Source organism: Theropithecus gelada, chromosome 15, assembly GCF_003255815.1.
Source record: "Theropithecus gelada isolate Dixy chromosome 15, Tgel_1.0, whole genome shotgun sequence".
Taxonomy (NCBI): Eukaryota; Metazoa; Chordata; class Mammalia; order Primates; family Cercopithecidae; genus Theropithecus; species Theropithecus gelada.
The window spans coordinates 39,266,772-39,294,483 of NC_037683.1; the positions used below are offsets into that span (position 1 = coordinate 39,266,772).

Sequence of the window (27,712 nt, forward strand, 5' to 3'; positions counted from 1 at the left end):
TAGCTAGAAAAACCTTAAAAGCGACACATCCAGAAGCTCGTTAAATCACAGCCTCTTTGAACCTATTTCAGTGAACCACCGAATTTCAGATCCCTCAGGTGCGACTCAGAATTCAGAATTCTCACCGGCTCAGAGTCCTTTTTTCCTCCTTAGGTCTTAGGGAATTTTGCAAATTACGACTCCCAGCCTTTGAGGGGAGAGGACTTTCCAGGGGCGCGGGATGTGCCACTCGGGAATCTCACCAACAGTGGGCGTTTAGCGCAGCCAAGCGACAGGCAGGCGCCAGGGCTCAGCAACAGGGAGGCGCCGGCTGAGGCGGGGAGAACTTTGGCGCTCAGAGCAGAGCCACCCTTTGCTGGCCAGTCGCATTGCTCCTCCTAGGAAGCGAGCGGCGGTGGCGACTCCGCGGAAAAATAACGAAAGAAAGGCAGAGAGGAAGTAGCGAGAGAAGAGAGAAAATGAAGTCAGCGCTGGGGGAGCCTGCAGGAGGGTGGCCGACAGTGGAACAAGGTGGATTTGGCTTCTTTTCCACACCCCGGGCGTGAACGCCCTCTCCAACGCGACCTCAGGAAATAAGTGGGTCTCGCCCGGGCAGAAAAGGAAAAGAATCCAAGCGAGAGCGCGTTGCTCCTCTGTCACCGCTGCCCCGGAGGAACTCCGGCTGCTTCTCAGCCCGGCCGCCTCGCGGGGCCGGACGCAGTGCCCGAGGCGCCCTGTAGATGGGGAGGGCAGGGAACGGACGCTCCAACCGCGGGTGACGGGCACCGGCCCGCCCGCCTGCCTGCTCCGCGCAGTGACCGGGCGGGCAGAGAATGCCAGGCGGAGGGACCTGGGAGCGGGATCTGAGACTGCCGGGGGTGTGCTAGGCTCCAACTTGGATGGCCTAGAGACCGCTCCAGCTCCTGGGACCGCTTCACCGAGTGGAGTGAAGCTGCGCGCGGGACCTGGAGGCGGAGACCTCAGGCAGCGGTTGCAGAGGGGAGAGCCCGGCGCAGGAGGGGGCGCGCTTTCTCCCTGCGGGTCACAGTAATGAGGAGACTGAGTTTGTGGTGGCTGCTGAGCAGGGTTTGTCTGCTGTTGCCGCCGCCCTGCGCACTGGTGCTGGCTGGGGTGCCCGGCTCCTCCTCGCACCCGCAGCCCTGCCAGATCCTCAAGCGCATCGGGCACGCGGTGAGGGTGGGCGCGGTGCACTTGCAGCCCTGGACCACGGCCCCCCGCGCGGCCAGCCGCGCTCCGGACGGCAGCCGGGCAGGAGCCCAGAGGGATGAGCCGGAGCCAGGGACGAGGCGGTCCCCGGCGCCCTCACCGGGCGCACGCTGGTTGGGGAGCACCCTGCATGGCCGGGGGCCGCCAGGCTCCCGTAAGCCCGGCGAGGGCACCAGGGCGGAGACCCTGTGGCCACGGGACGCCCTCCTATTCGCCGTGGACAACCTGAACCGCGTGGAAGGGCTGCTGCCCTACAACCTGTCTTTGGAAGTAGTGATGGCCATTGAGGCAGGCCTGGGCGATCTACCGCTTTTGCCCTTCTCCTCCCCTAGTTCGCCGTGGAGCAGTGACCCTTTCTCCTTCCTGCAAAGTGTGTGCCATACCGTGGTGGTACAAGGCGTGTCGGCGCTGCTCGCCTTCCCCCAGAGCCAGGGCGAGATGATGGAGCTCGACTTGGTCAGCTTAGTCCTGCACATTCCAGTAATCAGCATCGTCCGCCACGAGTTTCCGCGGGAGAGTCAGGTGAGAGGAGTCTGGTGCGTGAGTGGAGATGGGCGCTGCTGGGGGCCGGGGCCATTGCATGAGGGGAGAAAAAACGGCTGGGTAAAGTCTGAGGGGAGTTGTTGCTTTATAACTTTGATATTGTGTAACGATTGGGCCACGTTCGTAGTTGATAGGTAGAAGGACCTTAGTAGAAGTAGAATAAAACATTTTAAGCGCGGGTGGAAATAAAACGCGCAGTGATGTCCGCGGCTGGAAGGAAAGAAGTGGGGAGAATATAAGAGAAAATCATGTTTTGACCGGCTGGGAGAAATCTAGTGGATGCCCAGCGGGAAGTAGAAGTCGAGGTTCAGGACTGTGGAGAGCGGTCAAGGTGCTGAAGACCCACAAGAGCAGGGTATGGGGGTGGGGTATCCCTGACTCCCTGCTAGGTGTCACACTCCCACGAGGAGCTCTGACATGTGGCGGAAAAGCATGTGGCAGAAAAGCAGCATCTGCTCTCTCTGACTTCTTCGGAAGGTGTGCCTGAGCCTTAGGCAAGGGTGTAAGGAAGAAAGCACAACGCTCTGAATTCCTTCGGGTAAATAGAAAAATCTGCACCTAGTACAGAAGCCATAGGTAAAGAAGAGTGGTCAATTAGTCTTGGATATTGGAAAGCATTAGAAATATATAAAAGCGTAAAGATGGACGGGGAGATTTATTTGGGGATTGTTTCTTTGTCCCTACTTTCCTTCTATGTAATGTGGACTCAGAGGCTGGTATTCAGTTGCTGTGTTCAGCCCATTCCTGTCCCCATCATCTAAGAAGTTTTAAAAAGGAATTAAATGATTTAGTTTCTTATTGATTAAAAAAGCTAAATATATTTTCAATGAAAGAGCTATTTGTGAACTTAACGTTGACAAGTAATAATGAGGAGATGAATATTTAAGGACAAGACAGAGTCCTTTTAGTAATGAGTTTTCTGCCTTTTATATGTTACTTTTATCATAATCTCAAGCTGTGTTAAGGCTTGCACAAAGTATTTATGAAGCAAATAGGTAATTGGCATGCGCCCATTTCAAAGACTGAGAAACTGAGAAAAGTCCGAGAACTTGATCAACATTGGTCAATGTACTAGTAAAAAAGTCCACACCATGGAGGATTTCTGACTTTACATCATTTTCATTCAACTCTTGCAGCTGGAAAAATATGTATTTCCAATCTTCTTCCACTTTTGATATATGTGCCGAGATAAAAACTAAAATGAGTAAGGGCAATATGCAATAAAAAGTTTGATAGAATCTAAGCATAAATTGTCAAGGGAGTACTAAATATTTCTTTTTCTGGAAAACAATAAATCTTACATTTTTAATCTTAGGAAGGGTGAGTGCAAGCCATTTTCAGCAGTTGCCCAGAAGATTCCTAGCTGAATTACAGAGATTTCATCTGTAGAGTGTAGGTTAATTAACTTTTACATAAAATATTTCTGTCACCTGAATCTGAATGGTGTAGACAGCAGATGGGAAGGCATGGAAAACACGGGTGCACAATGCTACCAATGACCAAAGTGTTATAAACATGAAATTGCATCCATAGGGTGCACCATTATTAATATATATGCAGAATCAGATCTAACAAAATGCAGGAGTCAGCATCACTTGCTTCTCATCATTGCTTCTTTATTACCTACTACTTCATAAGTTGTCAGTAGCGGTCACAGTCTCCAGACTCCTTTTCATTTGTAGATTGTTTGGCAAGAGTCTTAAGTAGCAAGAATTTTTCACAAAAATTCGTGGTCCTTAGTTAGAAGGCAAGTTGTGTTCTAGAGTGAATGTGTGCAGCCTACAGCACATTACAAAGAGACCAGAAAAACCATGAAGCAAAATCCAGAATCTGTAAACTTCAAAGCTCTAAGACCAGGGGTTTGGGGGGGTAATAAAGTCCTCCAGGGACAAGCCAACAATAAAATAAATACTCTGTCAAGCACATTTGCTTCTGTATTTCAACTCAGAAACATATTTCAAATCACTGTTGTCACTGTTATTTTCATGGCACACATCCTGAAAGGGAGAGATTATTATATTAACTCAGATCTAGTTTGTTCAACTGACTACATTTTCTTTCATCTCCCTTTGTATTTTAAATTCAAACATATCTAACTTGTCTTACTTTTCCTGTATCATTTAAATGTCATTCTATAATATTCTGTATTAAGAATGTTCTGGTAAATGTCAAGTCACTGTAATATGTAATTTTAAGATGACCGTAATCCGCTTTCAGTGAAAATAATAACTGATCTTTCCCTTGCTTCTCTGGAAAAGTGGACCTTCCTCTAATGCAGTGATGTGATTTTTTAAAACTTTCTACATATAAAAGGATGTCAAACTCATTTTACACATTAAATAAAATTGACTTAATCTAGCCACCATCCTTGGAGTCTACTGCCCAGTGACCTAATTTGTTGGTTGTGTGCCACTGCCTGAATAAACGATTCTAGAAGAAAGTGGACTTTTTCACACAACCAAGTAAAATAAAATTGTGTCCCTTACTTAAATCAAAATTGCTTTCAGAGCAAGAGCAGCAATAGCTGTTTTTTCTCACTTTCTTTTGGGCTGCTGATTACATTCATCTGAAGGTTTTAAATAATGAGCAATAGTTTTGTTAACATCCTGCCACAACTCTTAAATAGAAAGAGCTACTACTGAGATGAACAAACCCCTGACAAAAGCATAATAGTTTTATTTCAACATACTATGTATTCAAAATAAGATCATCACTTTCTAGGGGATCAACTTCTTTCAGGTAGGGAAATTCATTAAAAGTAAGTTAATTAACTACTTTTGGAAAACATATGCATATTATAACTGCATAATAAAAGCTTAATATAACATTAAACATAGGATGGAGTCAAAGCAGTTTTCCATCAAAAGAATTCTGACTTCACTACAACACTCAAACCGCACTTGAGGCTAACCTGTTTTATTAAAGTGATTACTTCTTTGTTCTAAATTCTATTCTTATGACCTTCAAATAATGATGCTGAATATGAACCTAATTCCATTTACACTTAAATTAAGTTCCTGCAGTTATACTTTCTTCCTCTTTCCTTCCCATATGACTTTTTCTTCTACAGGGTTTGTGTAGTTTCTTCAAATTTGGCTCCTTAAAGTTTACCTGCTGAAGTAGTGACAAGTACACATTTTTTAAAATAATATACATCTCACGTTAACTTCACATTGGTTCTGTTAGGCAGAGTTAATGATGTAATATGATTGGCTTAGATCCAAATCCATGCAATTCAAAAGTGACTGCTCAGCCAGGCATGGTGGTGCCTATGTGTAGTCTCAGCTACCTGGGATGCTGAGGCAGAAGGACTGCTTGAGCCCAGGAGTTCCATGCCACCCTGGGCAACATAGTAAGACCCCGACTCTTAAATTTTTTTTTATTAAAAAAAACAAAGTGATCACACTACTATTTTCAACACTCTTGTTGAATACACCAACCACAACTTTGCCTGCTTCATGAGTGATATGTACTAACAAATTAATATATGCTTCTTTCATGGAAATACAAGTGTTTTAGATTGTCCATTTTCTCTGACAGTACAGGACTAAGCACTGCAGCCTATTTATTAGAATTTGGCTAATATAGCACTATTTTTGCATGGCACAGGGGTACCTCATGAGGGGACCAGTAAGGGATATTTATTTTTAAAACATCTGCTCTCAACTGCGTTGGTTTTCTTTGACTTGCTCTATGCAAAGCACAGCTCTTTCTCCTCTGGGAGAAATGTATTCTGCAATTCATGATGAACAGCTGACAGTCACATCTAATTGTTGCTGACTTTAAGATAAACAATTTCAAATTAAATGTCAAATGATTTTTTTAAAGCAGTGATCTTTTACAGGTTCCTCTTGAAGAACAGAGACCTGGCATTAACTTGGAAGTATTTTTTAATTTAGTAATTTACTTACAATATGTATTAGTTTTTCTAGGTAAGTAGAGCAAAGGAGACTAGCAGATGCTATTTATTGAGCAATTAGTTTGTCTCTCCCACTTTTCTTTGTGCTTGCCTGAAGAGTATCACTTAATCCATGAAAATTATATTTGCTCTTGATTTTGCCTGACCATTATATCTTAGAGTTAATTTATGATCGAATCAGCTGAGCTGTCTGAAGACTGATGCCAATTTCTAATTCCTCGTGTTTTATCCTCTGGTGCTGCAGAAGGCACCATGGATTTTGTACCATTAGATTTTATTTTATAAATAACCCCCCAGTCAAACTCCAACCACATTAGTTAAAAGAGCGCAATGTAATGAAAAGCATATGAAATAGTGGCCAAAATGTTCCCAATCTGCCTCTTTCATTGCAGGTGTTCCCAATCTGTCTCTTACTAGCCATGTAATTTTGGACATGTGACTATCTCTGAGAATCCACACTTATCTCTCAGAATCTACACTTATCAATGAGAATCTACACTTATCAATCAAAAGAAGGTACTTCACCAATCTGACAAAGATATTTTATGAACCAAATGAAAAAGTAAAAGTACTTGGAAAATTTATAGTGTTAGCCAAATAACTAGTGGAGAGGTGTTGGTCATTATCTGATAAGAATCACTTAAGTGTTAAAGTTCAACTAATTTTCTATTAGCAATGACTAATCAAAATGAGATATGATTCACATGTAAAATGTTTCCATTCACCCTCACACCTTCCTCTTTACCCGCTCCCTCATTTTGTTTCTCTTAAAAACAAAGTGGGTTTAGAAACAAACAACAACAAAAAAAAACAGGTTCCTAAGTAGGTTGCACACTTGCCTGGAAAAAGAAGGCATGTCACAGTACTGTTTCTGTATTAACAGCAACTTTTAACCTATGGCACATCTAACACAACTTCTAGAGCCTTAAGTCCTGCCATAGAAATATCATTACGATGCCCAAGATATTTGAGAAATGTTGGTCTTCCATATTGTTCACAAGTTTTTTCTATAGGCAAACTATCATTCAGGAAACTATGACCATACAGAGTCTACCCCACTCCCACTCCTATTCTGCCAACTACACCACAAAGCAAACATCCAAATTTTTTCATAGCAAGCTTTCTTGATAAGGAAAGCAGTTTGTTGATTCATACTGACCCAAGCTACTTATCTCTTCGTGGATATATAATAATTTACAAACCAGCTACTTTGAGTCCCATTGCCCTAGACGACCGTATACTCTCTTAGGAAAGTATTGCTCATTTTAGTGGCAACAGTAAATGTAGAGACGAGAAATCTCATTGTCTTTTTTTCAACTAGCTCTGTCTACTGCCACATATACACAAGAGTAGAGGATCTAGATAGCACCAGAAATATGATGCCAAATCCATAAAACTAGGCAAGAAGAAAGAACATCTCTTAGCATCTGCCATCTTACTTTTTGAGTGAATGTTGAAATCTTTAACCTCTCAGTTGTCTTTTGCTGATATTTTCGCTATGAGATCACAGGAGAAAAGAGCATTGGGGAAGAGATGAGCTAAGAGTAAGCCAACTCTCTCCCTTTCCTTCTCCTTTCCTCAACTTGACACCTCAGCCAAATTCTCATATGTTTTATGTAACTGTGTAAGATTCATGCACTTTCAGGGAGACTGTCAACTGTGTTTGATCTCCTGCCTTGAAGGAGTGGGTTGATCCTTGACCTGGCTGGCATTATGTCATGAGGAGTAAACACTGACATTTAAAGGCTGGTGTCTGATTGGCCAGGGCTGGTTTGGTAATGGAGATGAGCCTACAAGGGCACATGTGGCAGAGGATTAAGCAGGTTGACTCCTTTTTTAGTCAGGATAAATTATACCTCATCATTATTCATCTGAAGCATAGATTTAGGAAGAATTTTAATCATATATATTTTTGTAGCATATATGTTTTTTAAGGCTTTTTCACAAATGTGTTTAAATAATCTCCTAACAGCCCTCTAAAGTAAATGACTATGTATAGACAAAATATGGAGAAATAGAAAGAGCTATGCATTGTAGGAAGTGAGAAGCCATCCAGAAGAAAAACAGACTAATAGCACCTTCTTAACTTAGTCTATTTGTCAGCCTTCAACCAAAGAACAGATTGGATCCATCACAGCTTTGGTAATATCCCAGGAAAAAAAAAAAAGGATAAAAGAGAGAAGTATCTACTTCCAGGTTGGACTATTAAAAGCATATTATACAATAAATGTTCAAAACAATGGGAATTTAATTAATTGAATCATAATTTTTTAATGGAGTACAATATACTCATTCAAAATGAGGATATATTTATTGACACAGAAAGATAGAAAAATTTTACAAAAATGTGTGTAAAGTGTGACCTTGTTCCTGTAAAATATGAAGTCTAGAACTTTATTTATAAAAATCTTAACAGTGATTATAGAGGGTGAAAGTCTACATTTTTCTCATTCATGCTTCTATTTTTCTAAAAATAAGTATTTTTACCTACTGAATTAAAAAATAATAAGAGAAAAAAAGATAAATTGTCTTTACACTTTCTCATCTAGACTTTCAATACTTCAGTAAGAAAATACATATTTTAGAAAGAATAAATTGTAATGTATGTTTAAATTTATCAAAACCCTTTCTCATCTCTTTTATCATTTTATCCTCACAGTTACTTTGTGAGGAGAGCAGGACAAATATTATTACTGTTTTAATGTAAATGAGATAATTATAACATACGATGGAGGAAATATAAGGTGGGAGTTAAGAGATTACATTTTTGAGAAGCTTTTTAGACATCCTACCTTGGGAAACATACCTGATGTCTCCATGTTTCAATTTATTAAGTCATAAAATGTGATTATCTTATAAGTTTATGGTGAGGACTGCATCATATGTACCTAGAGCAGTGTGTTCTTATGATGTTGAAAATTGTTCTTTTGGCATAAAGTCTTGATGTGGCAAGATTCATAAAAACTAATCAGGAAAAGAACTCAAATATTCTCCCTTATTCTCCAGGGAACTTCTATATGCGTTCTCAGTGTGTCTATAATATTCAGGCTTAAGACTTCCAGCTCCAGCAAACTAACCCTGAGAAAAATGAAGACATCTGCTGTTTTGAAACCCACTTAGAGTTCTAGTTCACCAAAGAGTACCCGCAATTTAAGTGTGTGCAAAGTAGGTCAGCAAAGAAGTGAACTTTGAAGTCCAGTTTTACCTAGTTGCTCCTTTATATGGGTTCAGGGTGGTTGGAGTGTTGTAGCAGTTACATAAAGGTTAAGAAGAAGCATGTTTTGATCTATTAGACAGTTTTAGTGAGGAACTCATAAGTCTTTCCTATTTATTGCTATAACTTTTCATAGGAGGCTCTGAGGAACTAAACTCAGGGAACAATAGAACAGAAATGATAGTTTCATTTTATTAATAAATGCATTAATGCCCAGTGCCCTGGTGCATAGGTCTTTAGAAAAGGATTGGGTTGGGACACATGACTCGGGCTTCAGGTTTGTGTGGCATTTCATAATTCTCAATCTTGATCTTCCATCTAAGGAAACAAAGAAAGAAGTGGTAGAAGAGATGGAGGACAACAGATATGAGCTTAGGAAACAGGAGTGAGCTTATTTTGGTGTGGTAGGGCTGAGTCCCTGAAAGAGTTCCAAATCTGAATCCTCAAAACCTGTGAATATGTTATTTTTTATGGCCAAAAGGACTTTGAAGATGTGGTTATGTTAAGCATCTTGAGATAGAAAGGACATCTTGGATTATCCAGGTATACTCCATGTCATCACAAGGGTTCTTATAAGAAGGAGGCAGAAGAAGTCAAGGTCAGAGGACAAGGCAATGTGACCATGTGATAAAGGAAGCGGAGACTGGAGTGACACACATTGAAGATGGAGAAGAGGCCATAAGTCAAGGAATACAGGCAGTCGCTAGAAACTCAAAGGCAAGAAAATGATTCTCCCTTAGAGGCTCCAGAAAGAATGCCACCCTTGACTTGAGCCCAGCAAAACGGATTTCAGACTGTGACCTCTAGTCACAAGTAATAAGAGAATAAGTGTGTGTTGTTTTAAATCACTAAGTTCTTGGTAATTTGTTACAGCAACAACAAGAAATTATATAATTGCCCATGCAGACTTATGCAAGGAGGAGATGACAAAAAGATAGAAAGGGATCTGGCCCACCTTATCCTTGGAAGGCAGGTTCCATTTCAGCTTATATACTTTGCATCTGGAGAAAAATGTCGAGAAAGTTTAAGCTTGGTGACTCCACCCACTGGCAACTACAACCCAATTGATATTTGGGGATTCTTGTTAAAAAGGGCAGAGTCTACCTGGACATGGATTGAAGGTTCAGCAGTCTGCCCTTTTTCCTATGGGCTTTATCTGTATCAAAGTAACAATATGGCTTACATTAACCCAAAGATTAAGGGAAAGTAGCACTGCTATAGTCCAAGGCTTTTAGAAATGGTACACCTCATGAAGCAAAATCTTCATGTTTTATTGGATGCAGACAATATCAAAACTGATGTACACAACTTCGTGGGACTTTTTGGATGCATATTGCTTTTCTGATTATAAAAGCAGCGCCCATGCACTACTACCTGTGCATTTCCACAGATTAACCCTGAGTCGCATTTAATGTGTTTTATTCTTTCAAGGATAATGGTTTAAATTTTAGTAACAGTGGAGTACATTTAAGAAAAACCCTGTTATCACTCTAACTGGGCACTGGCATCAAAGAACAGGAGAAATAAAAAGTAATTTTTTTTTAATTTTCTGAAAATGCAGACTTGACATGGCTCTTGAAACTTGAGCATTATGCTATTTCTATTTAAAAGGCAGGATTTTCCTTTCTGTTTGTAGTCTATATTTTCATCACACTGCAAGCGGCTGAGTCTCTATGGTTCCAAACAATAGCTCAACTAGTACCTTTCAATAACCTTCTTAGAAATGACTTAGAAATGGGTTGTCACTCCTCTCCCCACCGCTAGGGGTGGCCATTAGCTGAACTTGCTGAACATTTGGGGCAGTAGCAAGCACTTTGGTGGCAGTACAACCTGCATGCAATCTATTGGTGTTTTTGGATAGAAGGCCTCAACTAGAAGCCAAACAAGTTGTGTTAATACTCTCCAGATTAAAAAGAAAAGTTTTTATTTTCATAAAGTTAAACATTCAGCATGTCTTTGTCTAACAGAATCACAATCTGGCTTAGTTGTGGAGTGCTATTTTTTCAGTCCCAACCAGACATTGTTAAACAGAGATTCCTTTAAACAAATAATTTGCTTCTATATTTTGTGAATGTAATAATAGGAGCAGATATATACACCGATCCACACACAGGGAGATATTACTGCGTTGCTGATACAGGAAGAGTTTAATTTGAGTCTTATCACACATTGTGTTATACACCTAAAGAAATGCTTCAATGTGTACATGAACATAAATGATAAATCTAGATCCGAATTTATCTAGTGTGCCTTCACCTGGTCACAGACAGAGAGAGCCATCTAGTGGTCTCCAAAATATAGGTTTAGGCTGAAGCATCCTAGGAATCCACTCTCACAAGACAAGAAAGGATTCCAAGCAGCTATTAGTTCATTCCTGGTCTTTTGACTTTGGGAAACGTAGGTTAATTCACCAAAGAGAAGATCTCCTTCTGCCTTCTACTAAGAAGAAGCTTCATCAACTTCTGCTGTACTGCCAGCCTATCTATAATTGCAGTTAACAACTATAAAGTAAGATATCTCAAAGTGTATGTCCAGTGGGGTTGGGAGAAAAATGAGATAAAATCTTACTAACTTTAGAAATGTAGAGTTATTAATTCTTAGTAGCTATATTTGCTGTCGCTTTCATTCATAAGGCAAGATAAAGAGACGCAACCATTTTATTGTGCTAAGCACATCATTTATTCCTTTATTTCTGATTACAAAAAAATCTATGCTCTTTGTGGATAATTCTAAGAGTTAATAAAATGCCAGAGAATTCAAATCACCTATAAATACACAACCAAAAGATCTACACATATATGTGTTTTATAAAATTGGGGCCATCCTACTTTATGGATTTTCCTAACATATCCACACATAAATGTCTTCCCATATCACAAGTATTTTTCTCCACTATTTGTAATGGCTAGATAGTTTGCTTTTGAATGGGTTATTTCTTGATTTGTTTATGTAGCCCTTGCTGTTTAAAATCAGATTTGCTTCCAAAAAAAAAAAAAACAAACACTGCTACTGAAGGGATTTTACTACACTCATCTTCCTTAACATTTTTGTAGTTACTTGTGCCGCGGAACACCCTCTACTTGAGTTTTGTGACACCATCATTGTTTTCCTTGTTTTTTTTCCCCTGTCCTTTTCATTGTCTTTTACTGATTATGCTTCTTGTCCTTGATCCCTTATAATAATCACCATTGAACTGTGCTGTCTAATATTATAGCCTCTACCCAAATATGGATACTTGAATTTAAATTAAGATTATATAAAATTTGAGTCAGTTGCTCAAGCACATGAATCACATTTCAAGTGTTTAAAACATCTTATGTACCACATAAATATATATGCCTACTATGTACCCACAAAAAAAATTTTTTTTAATTAAATAAAACATTTAATTTTTAATTTTTTAAAATAAAAATTTAATTTAAAAAAAAAATTTAAATAAAATTTTTTTTAATTTTAAGTAAAAATTTTTAAATGGGCACATATGGGTAGTGACTACTATATTAGACAACACAAATATAGAACATTTTCATTGCCATAGGAAGTTCTATTGGATTGTTTTGTCAAAGGATGTTCTGTTGCAAAGGAAGAGAAACTCCCACCATGAAGCTCAAAAGCAGGGAATTTGTGCTGAAATCTTACAGGAAAATGACATGAAATAGAAATGCATGACATATAGCTGAGCTGTACTACCAGAAGGTGTTTGGGTAGCACCTCTCTTTTTCCCTTGCTCTGGAGCCCAGTGGCTCTTCTCTCAGTTTCTCACTTCACATCTGCTACAAACTCCTCTCGGGATACCAGCTGATTCTTCTGCCTTGCCACCACTTCTCCGTGGATGTGGTTCTTATGATAGGACTAAGCCTGGCTCTATATGACTTTACAACTCTAATCAATTTATCTGACTACATTTCTTATATCTCTTAGTTCAAATTATCCAGACATCCGATTGGCTTAACCCATAATGGTTTCCCCTCCATTCCAAATTATATGTCCTCCCTCAATCCAGTCAGAAATGCCCAGATTCTTAGGTTGCATGCTTAGTATGAGACTGACTTAGAATACAGCAGTAAATAAAACAGCAAAGCCCAGGATCTCAAAGAATTCCCATTCTAGCAAGGAAGATAGAAAACAAGACATGTAAACAAATAAATATGTAATATTCTATTATTAGAAACAAGTGCAATGGAGAAAAATAAAGCAGAATATAAGACTAGAGAATGACTACAGTTGGTCAAGTATGGTCTGTCTGAGCATGGCATTTGAGCACAAAATGAAGTAAGGAGTGACCCACAGAAGTCTCTAAGGAAGGAGCATTGCAAGCCAGGCCAATAAAAAATACAAAGACCCTGAGATAGGAATGAGCACAGCAATAAATAATTGTTGAATAACTGGACTATTCTTAGTAACATCCATAACAAAATTTTTAGTGGGCACTATTTCAAAGGTGGTATCAATAGTGAACCAATAACCAGATCTAGTACACCCTTTCATACAGGCCTTTTCCATAGTGTTAACTACTGAATTTATCTCTTTGCATGTAGCAAGGCCAGGAATTTCTCTTGAATTTGTGGCTATATCTCCAATTCCTACCTTAAATTAAAAATACTTAAAGATGTCTTGAAAAAGTGTTTTTCTCTCACCTATAACAAGACTTTTCATAACATCTTTGACTTCTCCCTTTTCTTCTTACCAGGTTCTGTTGCTTTCCTTCATATATTTCTCATAGCCCCATTCTTCCTTCTTATTGTCACATTACCTTCTTGCATCAATTCTTTTAATATCTAGCTTCTTTCCACCAGACAATTCTGTACACTGTTGCTAGATAAATTTTCTTAAAACAATTTTTATTCATTCATTCATTCATTTATTCAATAAACACTTATCAAATATAATACCCTGAGCTTCGTGCCATTTCCTTGCTCAAAAACCATTTTACTATGACAATATTCCCTTTCTTTTTCCATGACCCAACACTTCTGTGAGGTGAAATACACAAGTTAACAACAATGACTCACTACAGTATTAATTCACAAAATTGGAGTGAGGTGTGCCACACTTAAGAAACTGTATCAAATTATCTAGATTTTGAAAGTATAATTCAATAAAGCATTCCATCTCCTACTGACATGCCAAGATTCAGATATGCTTCCCCTAAAGCCAGAGAAATATAGGTTAATAATCATCAGTAAGTTTACAGAATCTGGCCTTCAAGGCCTTCCCCAAACATGTACTGTATTAGTTCATTTTCACATGCTGATAAAGACATACACAAGACTGGGAAGAGAAAGAAGTTTAATTGGACTTACAGTTCCACATGGCTGGGGTGGCCTCAGAATCATAGCAGGAGGCACTTCTTACATGGTGGCAGCAAGAGAAAATGAGGAGAAAGCAATATCAGAACCCCCCGATAAACCCATCACATTGCATGAGACTCATTCACTATCACGAGAATAGCAAGGGAAAAACTGACCCCCATGATTCAATTACCTCCCCCCTGGTCCCTCCCACAACACATGGGAATCCAGGAAGATATGATTCAAGTTGAGATCTGGGTGGGGACACAGCCAAACCATATCATTCTTCCCTGGCTCCTCCAAATCTCTTGTCCTCACATTTCAAAACCAATTATGCCTTCCCTATAGTCCCCCAAAATCTTAACTCATTTCAGCATTAACCCAAAAGTCCATAATCCAAAGTCTCATCTGAGACAAGGCAAGTTCCTTTTGCTTGTGAACATGTAAAATCAAAAGCAAGCTAGTTGCTTCCTAGACACAATGGGGATACAGGTATTAGGTAAATACAGCCATTCTAAATGGGAGAAATTGTCCAAAACAAAAGGGGATACAGGGCCTATACAAGTCCAAAATCCAGCAGGGCAGTCAAATTTTAAAGCTACAAAATAATCTCCTTTGACCCCAGGTTTCACATCTAGGTACCACTGATGCAAAAGGTGTGTTCTCATGGTCTTGGGCAGCTCTACCCCTGTGGCTTTGCTGGGTACAGACTCCCTCCCAGCTGCTTTTACAGGCTGGTGTTGAGTGTCTGTGGCTTTTCCAGGTGCACAGTGCAAGCTGTTGGTGGAGCTGCCATTCTGGGGTCTGGAGGACAGTGGCCCTCTTCTCACAGCTCCACTAGGCAGTGCCTCAGTAGGGACGCTATGTGGGAGCTCCGACCCCACATTTCCCTTCTGCACTGCCCTAGCAGAGGTCCTCCATGAGGGCCCCACCCCTGCAGCAAACTTTTGCCTGGGCATCCAGGCATTTCTATACATCTTCTGAAATCTAGGCAGAGGTTCCCAAACCTCAATTCTTGACTTCAGTGCACCTGCAGGCTCAACACCACATGGAAGCTGCCAAGGCTTGAGGCTTCCACGCTCTGAAGCCACAGCCTGAGCTCTACATTGGCCCCTTTCAGCCACAGCTGGAACACTTAGGACACAGAGCACCAAGTCCCTAGGCTGAACACAGCACAGGGACCCTGGCATTTTCCTCTTGGGCCTCTGGGCCTGAAATGGGAGGGGCTGCCATGAAGGTTTCTGACATGGCCTGGAAACATTTTCCCCATGGTCTTGGGGATTAACATTAGGCTCCTTGCTACTTATTCAAATTTCTGCAGCCAGCTTGAATTTCTCCTCAAAAAATGGGTTTTTCTTTTCCACTGCATCATCAGGCTGCAAATTTTCTGAACTTTTATGTTCTGTTTGCCTTTTAAAATGGAATGCTTTTGACAGCACCCAAGTCACCTTTTGAATGCTTTGCTGCTTAGAAATTTCTTCTGCTAGATACCCTAAATCGTCTCTCTCAAGTTCAAAGTTCCACAGATCTCTAGGGCAGGGGCAAAATGCCGCCAATCTCTTTGCTAAAACATAACAAGAGTCACCTTTGCTTCAGTTCCCAACACATTGCTCATCTCCATCTGACACCACCTCAGCCTCGACCTTATTGGTCATATCACTATCAGAATTTTTGTCAAAGCCATTGAACAAGTAAGTCTCTAGGAGGTTACAAACTTTCCCACATTTTCCTATCTTCTTCTGAGCCCAAACTGTTCCAGTCTCTGCCCATTACCAAGTTCCAAAGTTTTTTTGGGTACCTTTTCAGCAACACCCCACTCTGCTGGTACCAATTTACTATATTAGCTAGTTTTCATGCTGCTGATAAAGACATACCCCAGACTAGGAAGAAAAAGAGTTTTAGTTGAACCGCCGTGATTCTGAGGCCTCAGAATCATGGCGGAAGGCAAAAGGCACTTCTTACACGGTGGCAAAAAGAGAAAATGAGGAAGAAGCAAAAGCGGAAACCCCTGATAAACTCATCAGATCTTGTAAGACTCATTCACTATCACAGGAATAGAACGGGAAGACTGGCCCCATGATTCAATTACCTCCTTCTAGGTACCTTCCACAACACATGAGAATCCAGGGAGATACAGTTCAAGTTGAGATTTGGGTGGGGACACAGCCAAACCGGATCATGTACTCTTTCCAATTCATGGCATTCTGTTGAGATACAGGTACACAGAAAGCCCAGAATTCCCTTTGTTTTACTTCTATTTTAAGTTCAGAGGCACACGTGCAGGTTTGTTACGTAGGTAAACTTGTGTCATGGGAGTCTGTTGTACAGATTATTTCATCACCCATGTATTGAACCTAGTTTTCATTAGCTATTTTTCCTGATCCTCTCCCTCTTCCCACCCTACACCCTCCAGTAGGCTCCAGAGTCTATTGTTCCCCTCTATGTTTCCATGAGAAAGCACAAAATTTCTAGAAACAGAAATGTGTGTATGATTTTTAATCAATAAATTTAAATCATTATATTAAAAAGTATTTTCCTATTATATAATCTATATGGAAAGACAGATATATACCCAAGTTGTCACAATTTGCACATGAATTATGCTCTAATTCAAAATTGAGTTTTCCATTGAAACAATGTTATCTGTGCCTGTTAAGACCTCAGGCCAGGCCTCAAAAGCCTATTTGACCCATTATGTAGCAGAGTTCTGGTATTAATAATTCTGTAGACACTAAACACTATCTGTAACAGACTCTTTCTGTTTGAGACTAAGGGGATATGGAGTGGGGAGGAGAACCAGAGACCTGGCTTCAAGTTTGGTTTTAGAATCATCTGTAGAGCTTTGGGAAACCTCTCTGAGCCTCAGTTTATAAATAGTTATTCATTAAACAGGTTTTTATTGACAGCCTACTATGCCATTTAAAAAATTAATATAGACTTCAGTGAATTAACATACATAAAAGCAATTTATAAATTCAAATGTTAAAAATAGATGAGAGGCATTGTTATTGAAACATCTTCTTCAGGAAAACACACTCCTAGCTTCAATTCTGGAAAGTTAGGACCTATCTTCCTTGGTACTAATTTGGCAATAGGAACAGCCCACCCTTGTTTCATCCTCCTGCAATGGACCAACACAGTCAAACTGTAACTTCTAAATGGTCAGCAGCAGCTGGAACAGGAGGAAAAAAGAGCAGGGTTTCATAATTCCCAAACAGGGACCTAAAAATGTGTTTATCTTGGATGCTCCCATAGTCAGGGAGAAGAACCCTGGGTGCTCGGCTGCACCTCACCATAGGTAGGAAGGTGAGGAGGAAGGTGAGGAGGAAGAAGGGAGGTTGGGGAGCTGTCAGGATAGGAGGACTATAGCCAGAACACAGGTTAGAATAAGAGACACTTGAGAAGTCAAGTATTAAAGCTAGGATTGCTAGTTTATATTCATAAAACTATATTAGTTAAGATTTAAGATTGTATCAGTTTCTAAATGGTACTGTGTAATGGGTTGAAATACTGGAAATGATCATTTCCTATTCATAACCTATGAAGGTTACTTCATTCCAACTCTGCCTTTAACACTTGCAGGGCAGCAGCCACTTAAAGTCCTTTGCATCTCCATGTTTCAGAACTACTTCAGGATTTAGCCCTGAGCTCAAGCCAGGGGAACCATTAGGTTCTCCTTGCAGAAGGAGAGAGGGAAGTAACACTAGAAGAGATCAGTAATAAATCAAGAAGCTTAACCATGGCCATACCATCTCTGCCTACAGTATTTCAATGGCTCTTAACTGACTTAAAAGGCCGTTGAAACACTGAAATTTAAATGGCCTCCTAACTGACTTCTCTGCCTTCATCCTTCACCATGTTTTGTTTTGTTTTGTTTTGTTTTGTTTTGTTTTTTTCTGAGATGGAGTCTCACGCTGTTGCCCGGGCTGGAGTGCTCTCAGCTCACTGCAACTTCTGTCTCCCAGGCTCAAGTGATTCTCCTGCCTCAGCCTCCTGAGTAGCTGGATTATAGGCGCCCACCACCACGCCTGGCTAATTTTTTTTGTATTTTCAGTAGAGACGGAGTTTGACTATGTTGGCCAGGCTGGTCTCAAACTCCTGACCTCACAATCCGCCCGCTTCAGCCTCCCAAAGTGCTGGGATTTCAGGCGTGAGCCACCGCACCTGGCCCACCACTTCTATTCTCTTGTCCCAGCTTCTCTCAGAAAAAGAATCAGTGTACTAACCTGCTTAAACCCTCGCACTACTCCCCTAAAGGGCAGCAGTATGTCCCAAACTTCAGGCATTCACGTACTGCCCTCATAATTTTTGCCGTACCTCTGCATCATCTACTGCTATTAATGTTTTAAATTAACTTGTTGTTTTACCTAAATAAATTCACTTTTAAAAATCTTTTCATGACAACATTAATGAAATACCAGTGCCACTTGCCGTAAATAGAAATTAACTATAAAAATAAATACACAAGAACAACTAAACAATTCTAGCTAGGTACCCTTGCCTGCCTGAGGTCTGAATCTGAGTCCTTTTTTAAAAGAAGAAATTTCCAGGTGTTATAAAAGTGTTAAAGACACACTGACACCAAATTGAGGCTCTCTGTTTGACTAAACAGATGGATTAAATGCTAATTGAAAAGGGATTAAGTTTCTCACAGTGTGATTCAGTGTTATATTAATGTAAAGTTTCTGAACAACCTAAAATCATCTCATGAATCACCTACACTCTGCCAAACAGTAACCTATAACGTGAATTCTAAGCAGCTTAGCGTAGCATTCAAGACCCTCCATTATCTGATCCTCACATCACTCCTCCCTCATTTATTCTTCATACTAACACTTGCCCTTTGTACTTTGTGCTCCAGTAATGCCTAAATGTGCAATACTATTCCATGTGTATGCACATGTTGTTCTCACTGCATGGCATATCATTTCCCCTTGTGTCTGCCTGAAATTCAGTCTTCATCCTTTGCTCTTCTGTGCATGGTACACTGGCCACTCTCTCCCTACCACGATTAACAACTTTCACTTCTATGTGACTTTTCTACGGTCATCTTTCTAGATCTATCACACAGTTATGTAATTATTTGTTAACATGTGTCTCTCTCCTCCTCTCTCACTAGACTAAACCCTGTGCTCCTCACACAATGTCTGGTTCATAATAGATGCTCAATGACTATTGGATAAACTGAATTAATGGCCCACTTTCATTCATTCTAGTGTAATCGCTAAATCACACTTGTGGAAAAGCCACCATCTGTCAAGGTATGGCGATGTGAACCTAAGAGAGTGCAATGCCCTATGAAAGAGGGTCCTCATTCACTGCGGTGGACAGAATTCCTGACCACCTAGAATTTACCATGTTATAAGATGTAGAACAAAGCTGGGAAAGTAAGGCCTTGGGGAAATTGATTTTGTAATAAATAGAAAACCTGTTTCTACTACCCTATTAAACTTTTCATACTTCCTTCATTCTCCCCAAATCATTTTTCAATTTGCCGCAGACCACAAATGATAGAAAGTGACATTGTTCTCATATCTTTGAACCACTGCTTTCCCAACTCCTCGTTCCCTTTTCTGCCAATTTCTCTACATTTTGTAGCCAAAGATTCTTGACATTTAAAATTAGAGAAAGTCAAAGTCGATGAAAAGTAAATTTATTGGAAATAATCATCAGTGAGAAAGGAAAAGCCTGGAATTATATTTTACCTTGTTATCTCCTGTCAAACAAAGTATCAGGAAATCAGACAAGAGTTCAGATCTTGCCAAGATTAGCCAACTCTATTCCTAACTTCCCGTTATAGTCACTGCTTATCTGTCATTAAGGATGATTCTTTAGGTTTCAGCCGCCAGGTGTGGTAGCCATCTGTTTGTTAGCAGCACCCAGATAATTTCAAAATATAGATTCCCAGGTTTATCAAATCAGAATTGCTGAGGTTGGAGCACAGAAATCTATTTAAAAAGCAAACAAACAACTTCACACGTGATCTGAGTATCATTTGTTTTTTGGACCACATTATCCTAAGAGTGTCATCCAACATGATTTTCAAAATGTGACCAGGAACCACGTGGAAAAAAAAAGAATTCACATTTGGTAGTTTTTAAAGTATAGAATTTTAGCCTCACTGAATTCCACTAAATTATATGCTTTGACCTCATATCTCTGTTTTCTTTTTAACAAACTCCTCCAGGTTATTCATATATGCACAGTATAGTTTGAGAATCAATGACCTAGGGCAGAGGTCTCAAACTCAGATGTCTTCTAGAGGCCATGAAGGTAATGGAAATGTCCAAAACAGTCCCAAATAATACAGTAGGGAGTAGCGATATCGTATGTCACCGAAGAGTGCCTGACCTTTCTACAGCAGCCAGCCAGCCACTACTCAGCTGCAACCAGCTGTTACTCACAGGAAACGGTGCCAGATATTCTGACTTTCCAAGAGAAGCCAGACTGAATTTTTAAAATGTAAAAATCTCCTTAAATGTTGACAACTTACTCACTTTTTAAAAAACAAACTTCAGGCCTGCTGGTGCTGGAGAGTCACCAGTTCAACACCTTCTGGACTAGGAAATATCAAGGGATTTGTAAAGCAGACAAGTATTGGCCAGAAATGCCTCACTGCCTGGTTGAGTAATGGGAGATGGCCTGGGATAGGCCTGTAATCATAACAAGCACAGTTCCTTTAAGGTACAGCTAGAAAGAGCTAGAATAAGTATATAATGTAAAGGACAGGTGGACACCCTCATGTGAAAGCAAGAGACAAGAAAGAAAAAAGGCTCTAAAATATAATGAATTTAATCCATTCTATTCATAACGTGCCCATAAATGAATCTTAGAAAACCTTACTCATAAAATAGAAATAATGAGATAATGATAACTACTCATAGTGTTTGAAGTATTAATTAAATAGAATAGCTTATATCAAGTGGATTAATGACAGCAGCTGACATGTAATATGTATTCAATTTTTTAAAATGTGAGTTCTTTTAGTTTCTCTTTCCCCAGGCTTCTGTTCCCTCACACTAAAATTCAAGAGGCACTAAAGAAAAGCAGTCTCATGGCAAAAAGCTAACATGCTTTCTTAATTTTCATGTGTGTGTTTTAAAAAACACTGACAACATTTCTATGATGTGATAATTAACAAGATTGTGATGACAAAGCCATTCAGTCCCCTCATTGTCCTTTCCTCTTGTCATTCTGCTTCTTCCTTCCACTCTTCCGTGTTTCCAAATTCTATGTGAAGGAAGTTGCTAAATAAATGGTCTTGAGAATTCTTGTGGATGATTCGGAAAAAGTGGATAAGAGTCTGGGCTAGATTAGTCTAGAAAGATTGCTTTCATTTTATTGCATTCTTGATATATCGACTTTTTAAAATATAATAATTTGCATATAAAAACAATGTAATGGTGATGTTAAAAATGTATTTACAAGGCAAAAGACTCACAATTTCCTTTCCTTAACATACATTTCCTTCCAATTTTTGTTTTTCTGGGAGGTTGCTGTTTTCTGTTTTATTTGCCGTTGTAATTCAAGGGTCTATTATACTGTTTTGCTCATAGTAATCACTCAGATATTTGTTAAGGAAGGAATGAATGAACTCCTGAAGTCATCATGTACAATTGACTTTGTTTTCTGCTTGCTCACTTTCATTATGTCATGAAACTTTTATGAGTCTCCACAGACTTCAAATGAATCATATCTCTCTACCTGTTTTGCTGATTTTTTTTCTAAGGGTAAAAATTTTTTAAATGAAACTTTAGAAAAGAAATTTTAATCCCACTATCCAGAGACAATCACTCTTAATTTGTTGAGATATTTTATCCTAGCATTTGTTATATAAAACTTTTTCTTTAAACATGGAGAATTTTGAACTCCTAGCCTTAAGATCCTCCCATTTCAGCCTCCCAAAGTGCTAGGTTTATAGGCATGAGCCACCATGCCCAGCCTTAAACATGGAGAATTTCTATTTAGATTATTTCATTTAATATGGCATTGCCAATATTTCCCATGTAATGGGATGCCCATTATCCACACCATTATTTTATTCCAGGCTCTTGGATATGCATAGAAGCTTGACACTTTCTTTTTTTTTTTTTTTTAAACATTTTTGTCACAAAATGTCCCATGATAAAGGTCTTTATTCACAGGCTCTTATTTCCTTATCATACATTCCTGGAAGAGGAAAATAATACCAGCTGGTTGAAGAATGTCCAAGGATCCTTTTCATATTGAGTATATGAATGGCATATTTTCTACATCCTTATGTATCCCAGCCTGTCTTTGTTATCTTTCTTACAAATAAAAGACAGATTGACAGGGCATAAAATTCTTTCCCAAATAAACTCAGTTAGGTATCACTTTACGATCATTGGACATGTAATGTAGCAGAACTGAGAAGCCCATGATATTTACATTGATCCCTTTGAAGGTTACCTTTTTAGTTTTTCTTCTTAAATATTTGACGGTTTTTCTAATTAAAACATTTTGTCAGACATGTCTATGAATAGTTCATTTGCATTGATTTTGTCAAGATTAATTTGGGTCCATCAAATTCACATTTTTTTAATCCCAGAAAAAAAAGTTATGTTGATGTATTTTTCATTAGTGCTTCTGTTTTTGTAATGGCTTCTTTCTTAGGGGCATAATTCTTAGGTTGGGGCTGTCTTGTTTATCCGCTATACATCGGGTGGCCAAATAGTTTATATCCAGACGGAAAAATGTTGAAAATTAAAAGGGAGAAGTGTTAATAATTACAGGGGATAGTAGGAATAAAGCAGGAGCTGTCTGATTTCTAACTAACACACACAACCACCTTCCTCTCTTTTCTCTATTTATAGTTGTTGATTCTTTTGTTCTATATCCTGGAAGATTTTGTTAATTTTTGTCTTCCACTTCACTAATTCAATGTTTGCATTATTTACCACGTTTTTTATGTTTCCAAAGCATAATTTGAAATCTATTATTGGATTTACTTTTCCTGTTTCTTTCCATATCACACTATTTCTTTTCATTCCATCCTATTATTGTCTGTCTCAGCATGTTCTCTTGTGAATTTTTCATGTTTCATAAAAATCAAATTATCCTGCCTGTTACGTAAATGTCAGGCTTTTTCTTTTCCAATTTTCTTTTGGCTTCTAAAGTAAATCGTTTTCATAATATGTCCTTTATTTTCTTTGCCTTGTTCTACAGCATGTAGTTTCTTTACCTTGTTCTATAGCATTTGTAAAGGGCCCATGTTGCTTCCTTGTTTTATTTTTAATTTTTATTTTTCAGAGACAGGATCTTACTCTGTTGCACAGACTGCAGTGCAGTGCCATGATCATAATTCACTGAAACTCCTGGGCTCAAGGGCTAATTTTTTGTTTGTTTTTAATTTTTATTTTTATTTTGTAGAGATGGGGGTTCCACTCTGTTGCCCAGTCTGGTCTTGAACTCCTGGCATCAGGCAATTCTCCCACCTCTGCCTCCCAAAGTGCTGGGATTACAGGTGTGAGGCACCATACCCAGTCTTGGTTTTGGTTTTTTTTTTAATTGGCAGGAAGAATTCTTATTCTAAAAACAATAAGGAATCCATCCATACTCTCTGTTTACCAACCAATAGGCTACTTGGACTGCACCGTCTAACTTTGGATTCACTTATGTGCTAGCTAAATCCCCTTCTAATAAATACAGATAGACGCTAAGTTACCATGCACATTGCCTAAACCAAATCCTAGCTGTCAGCAGCCATCAGACATGTGGTGTGATTCTGGTAACCCAAGCTGGAATTCGCTTATCCTCTGCTGCATTGCTTTCTGATACGCAGTTCCTCTACCTCGTCAGCTTTTACAGAATACATACCTAGGCTCTATCCCAGACCTCCTGGTTCAAAATCTTAGAAGACATCAGCTTGTGTATGTAACAAATTTCCCAGGTGTTTCTGATATGCCCTTTTTGTTGGGAATCACTGATCTGAACCAATTAAGTACATTTAAAAATACCACAGCTATCAGTTCCATGTCTGCTGGGGTGAATGTCTAATTCTGCTACCTCCTATGGTTTTTTTCCTGTGGGAATTAAACCTCTCCCATACACATTCTTCTTGGAGATGCCTATTTTTAAGAATAAAATTCTCATCAGCACGGGGAAGTGATTGAATGTCATTCTGACTGCCCCCAAAAGCAGAGCCCATGCAGTAGAGGAGCTGTAGTGACTTTTCCAATGGAACTAAATGGCAGAAGGAAAGGGATGGAAGTTTTTAAAGGAATTCAGAGTCAGAGGACCCAGATTACCTGGGTTTGAATCCCATCTCTGCCAATTACTAGCTGAATGCAATGGGTAAGTCACTTAACCTCTCTATGTCTTAGTTTCCTCATCCATAAAGATAGGAATCCTAATCTTAATCTTTTCTCATCCCATAAGATAGAAATAATAGGATCTATCTCATTGAGTTTTAATAAGGATTAAATGAAATAATTTCTAGAAAGTGTTAAGAATTGCCTGGTCCATAATAAGTGTTTCCAGGAATATTAGTTATATCATTGTTGCATGGAATAACAATCTCATATTTTTTATTCTGCTTCCACTGCCTGGTAGTTTGTGCAATATCCTTCTGTTCTAGCAATAAGGTTGATTATTAGTAGATATTTTTAGAGTGGTGAACTTTCGTATTTTTGTGTCTTATTTGATATTTTACTGGGAACTTGGGAGACACTTCATCACATCAGTTCCTGCATTTTATTGGAATCTTATGGATGAGTTCTAGAATGGTGATCCATCACTGTAATCTGGGGTTGAACAAGAAGTCAGTCATTTCATTTCCATCCATGCTTTCCTGCCATTTCCTACTCACTGCCTTGTCTACCTCATTTGTTCTTCCACTTAGTTCTGTGACTTTGAAGCAGCTCTGAAGTACAGTGAAACCCATGACCTGGTTTGAAGCTAGTGAAGTCCAGGAAGAAGTTGCACCCTGTAGTCCAAAAGACCCTTATAGGTGGTAGTCATTAAGAGAGAAATTTAGCTCAAAACCAAGATCTTTCTAGGTTTTCCAAGTAATTAATTAAACCATTAGATAGTAAGTGTATTGGTGAGACTTAGTTATTTGAAGAGGGAAATTTTAATGAAAATAATTGTTAATTAAGCACAAAGTTGTTAATTAGGTAGTTGGAAGGATAATAGGAGAACTTTATGATATCATGAATTTAATTCTCAAAGCAGTTGCCATTCATTGAGCTGAGAAAACAAGAGCCTGGAAATAGAAATACTTAGAGGCTTAGAGAGGTAGCCCCATAAAGCTGAAATTCAGGCATCTGAGGAAAAGGGGTGTTACTCAGCTGGTGATGGAATCTTTGAGCTCCAAGAAGGGACCCTAAAGAGCTCAGGTTCAGACCTTTACCCTGCTAGTTGATGTTGGTATTTCCAAAGGTATGGAATAAAGTAGTTCTACAAATGTTGAAAAATAGCTACTGTCTCTTATTTAAGGTTTTTTGAAAATCGAGACTTAGAGTCTTAATTATCTTAGCTCTCTAGTTTCCATTCACCCACCTCTACTCTGTCCAGCCTTCCAATGATCACTTAGCTAACAATGATCTCTAGTTTTTAAAGACAGCACTGGATTCAGCCACTGCCCTGGAAAAGAACCACTAATGAAATAAAGAAGTATTGCTGGGGTGATGCTTACAGGAACCTAGAGCAGTCAGATAACCCACAGAAAGCAAACCAAAGACAGACCAGAAGCAGCAAACCCTTTCTCTTCCTTCAGTCTTGCAGTCTCCCCCTGGGGGCCTCTATTGTCAGAACCCACCAGAATCAGAAACGTGATGTGTAGAGTACAATAGTCTCCTCTATTCAAAGTTTTGGTTTCCAAGGTTTCAGTTACCCATAGTCAACCAAAAATAAACAATTCTTAAGTTTTCCATTGGACACTATTCTGAGTATCATGATGAAATCTCCCACCGTCTCACCCTGACCCATCGGGATGTGAATCATCCCTTCGGTCAGTGAATCCAGCCTGAATGCACTATCTGCCTGTTAGGTATCAGCATCGTCTGTCCCTGACATCCAACCATAGAAGTCATCAAGGCTTTATGATCCAGGATCTCCCAAAGCAGATGGTCCCCCTTCTGACATATGGTCAGAAGTTCATTAGAAGCCTAATGCTACGTGACAATGCCTATGCCATTCACCTCACTTCATCTCATCATATAGACATTTTATCATCTTACATTATCACAAGAAGAACTAGGGTGAGTACAGTACAATAAGATATTTTAAGAGAGAGAGACCACATTGACAAAACTTTTATTACAGTATATTGTTATATTGTCCTATTTTATTATTAGTTATTGTTATTGTTATTAATCTCTTCAATTAATTTATAAATTGAATTTTATTATAGGTATGTATATGAGAAAACATACCATAACTGCTCAGAGCTGTGGAGGCTGTGCAAGTTTCCAATGCATCTGAACTAAACAGTCAAAATCAGACAATTCAAACTTTAGAAGAAATCTGTTCATGTGAATGATTTGCTTTAGCCATCTGCTTTATCTTTCAGAGTGCCTAAAACAATGCCTGGTTGCCAATCAACTCTGTACCATGTAATGTCACTGTAATTGTTTGCCAAAATTTCTACCTGGAGTACCTCATCACCAGAGGTTGACTTTTCTCAGTAGTCCCTCCCTTAGGAAAGCAACTTGAGTAAACTGATTATATAATTTTGCCATAAATAGAAATCCCTGAGTTACAATTTGGATCCACAGAACAGGGTGGAAATTGGAAAGTATCAGCCTATTGCAGATCTCTAAGCTAGAGGAGATCTCCATCTAAAAACTAAATTATTACCCTTGAATAAGATTTGGGGCATCAGCCATCTGCCAAACCTTAATATATACATTGATGCCACTGATGTCTGCAATAGATTACCAGTATTTGCATATACTTGACATTCTCTATACAACAATGTGAATTTTTATCTTAATTTGTATTTATGCCTGACACTCAATAAGAATTCTCTGCAATAGAAAGATTTATTGGAATACCAAATAGCTACTATCTGTCGTTTAAGATCTTTTGATAGTTGAGACTTAGAGCCTTAATTATCTTAGCTCCCTAGTTTCCACCCACCCATCTCTACTCTGCCTAGACTCCCAATGATCATTTACCTATAATTACTCTCCTGTTCTTAAAGACTGAACTGATACTGCCCATACTTCAAATCTAACCTCTGTATTTTCTTCTCCCAGACCCCAAAGTCACTGAGATTCACCCAGAGTTCTCTAAAACAGGATTTCCAGGAAAAACAATTTAGAGAATAACAGTAAAAGAGACCGATTTTATGTAGAATAGATTTAAGTTCAAGGTATCCAAGCAACACTTTTTGAAATGCTCTTTAAGCCATCATGTTGACAGATCATAAAATGACATCTATCATTCTCTGAGTCTTTCATAACTGAAAAAGGAATAAATGCAGTGTAGAGTCAGGCTAGAGTGTTTCACTTCCTTGGGGCCTTGGGTACTTGTATAATAATTTTTTAAACATTTTTGTATTTATATAATAAAAAT

General features: G+C 39.1%; 1 protein-coding gene across 2 annotated transcripts in view; it reads left to right on the forward strand.

Annotated features, from left to right (window-relative positions):
* The first annotated feature begins 394 nt into the window (after positions 1 to 394).
* The window catches only part of GRIN3A (glutamate ionotropic receptor NMDA type subunit 3A), a 165,398-nt gene continuing 138,080 nt past the window's right edge, over positions 395 to 27,712 (forward strand). For both annotated transcript variants that reach the window (XR_003116020.1, XM_025360599.1), the window contains exon 1: positions 395 to 1,728. Coding sequence is in view for 1 of the 2 variants with exons in the window: in XM_025360599.1 (XP_025216384.1) it covers positions 1,030 to 1,728 (699 nt within the window). In the remaining variant the exon portion in view is untranslated. The remainder of the gene's footprint in view (positions 1,729 to 27,712) is intronic.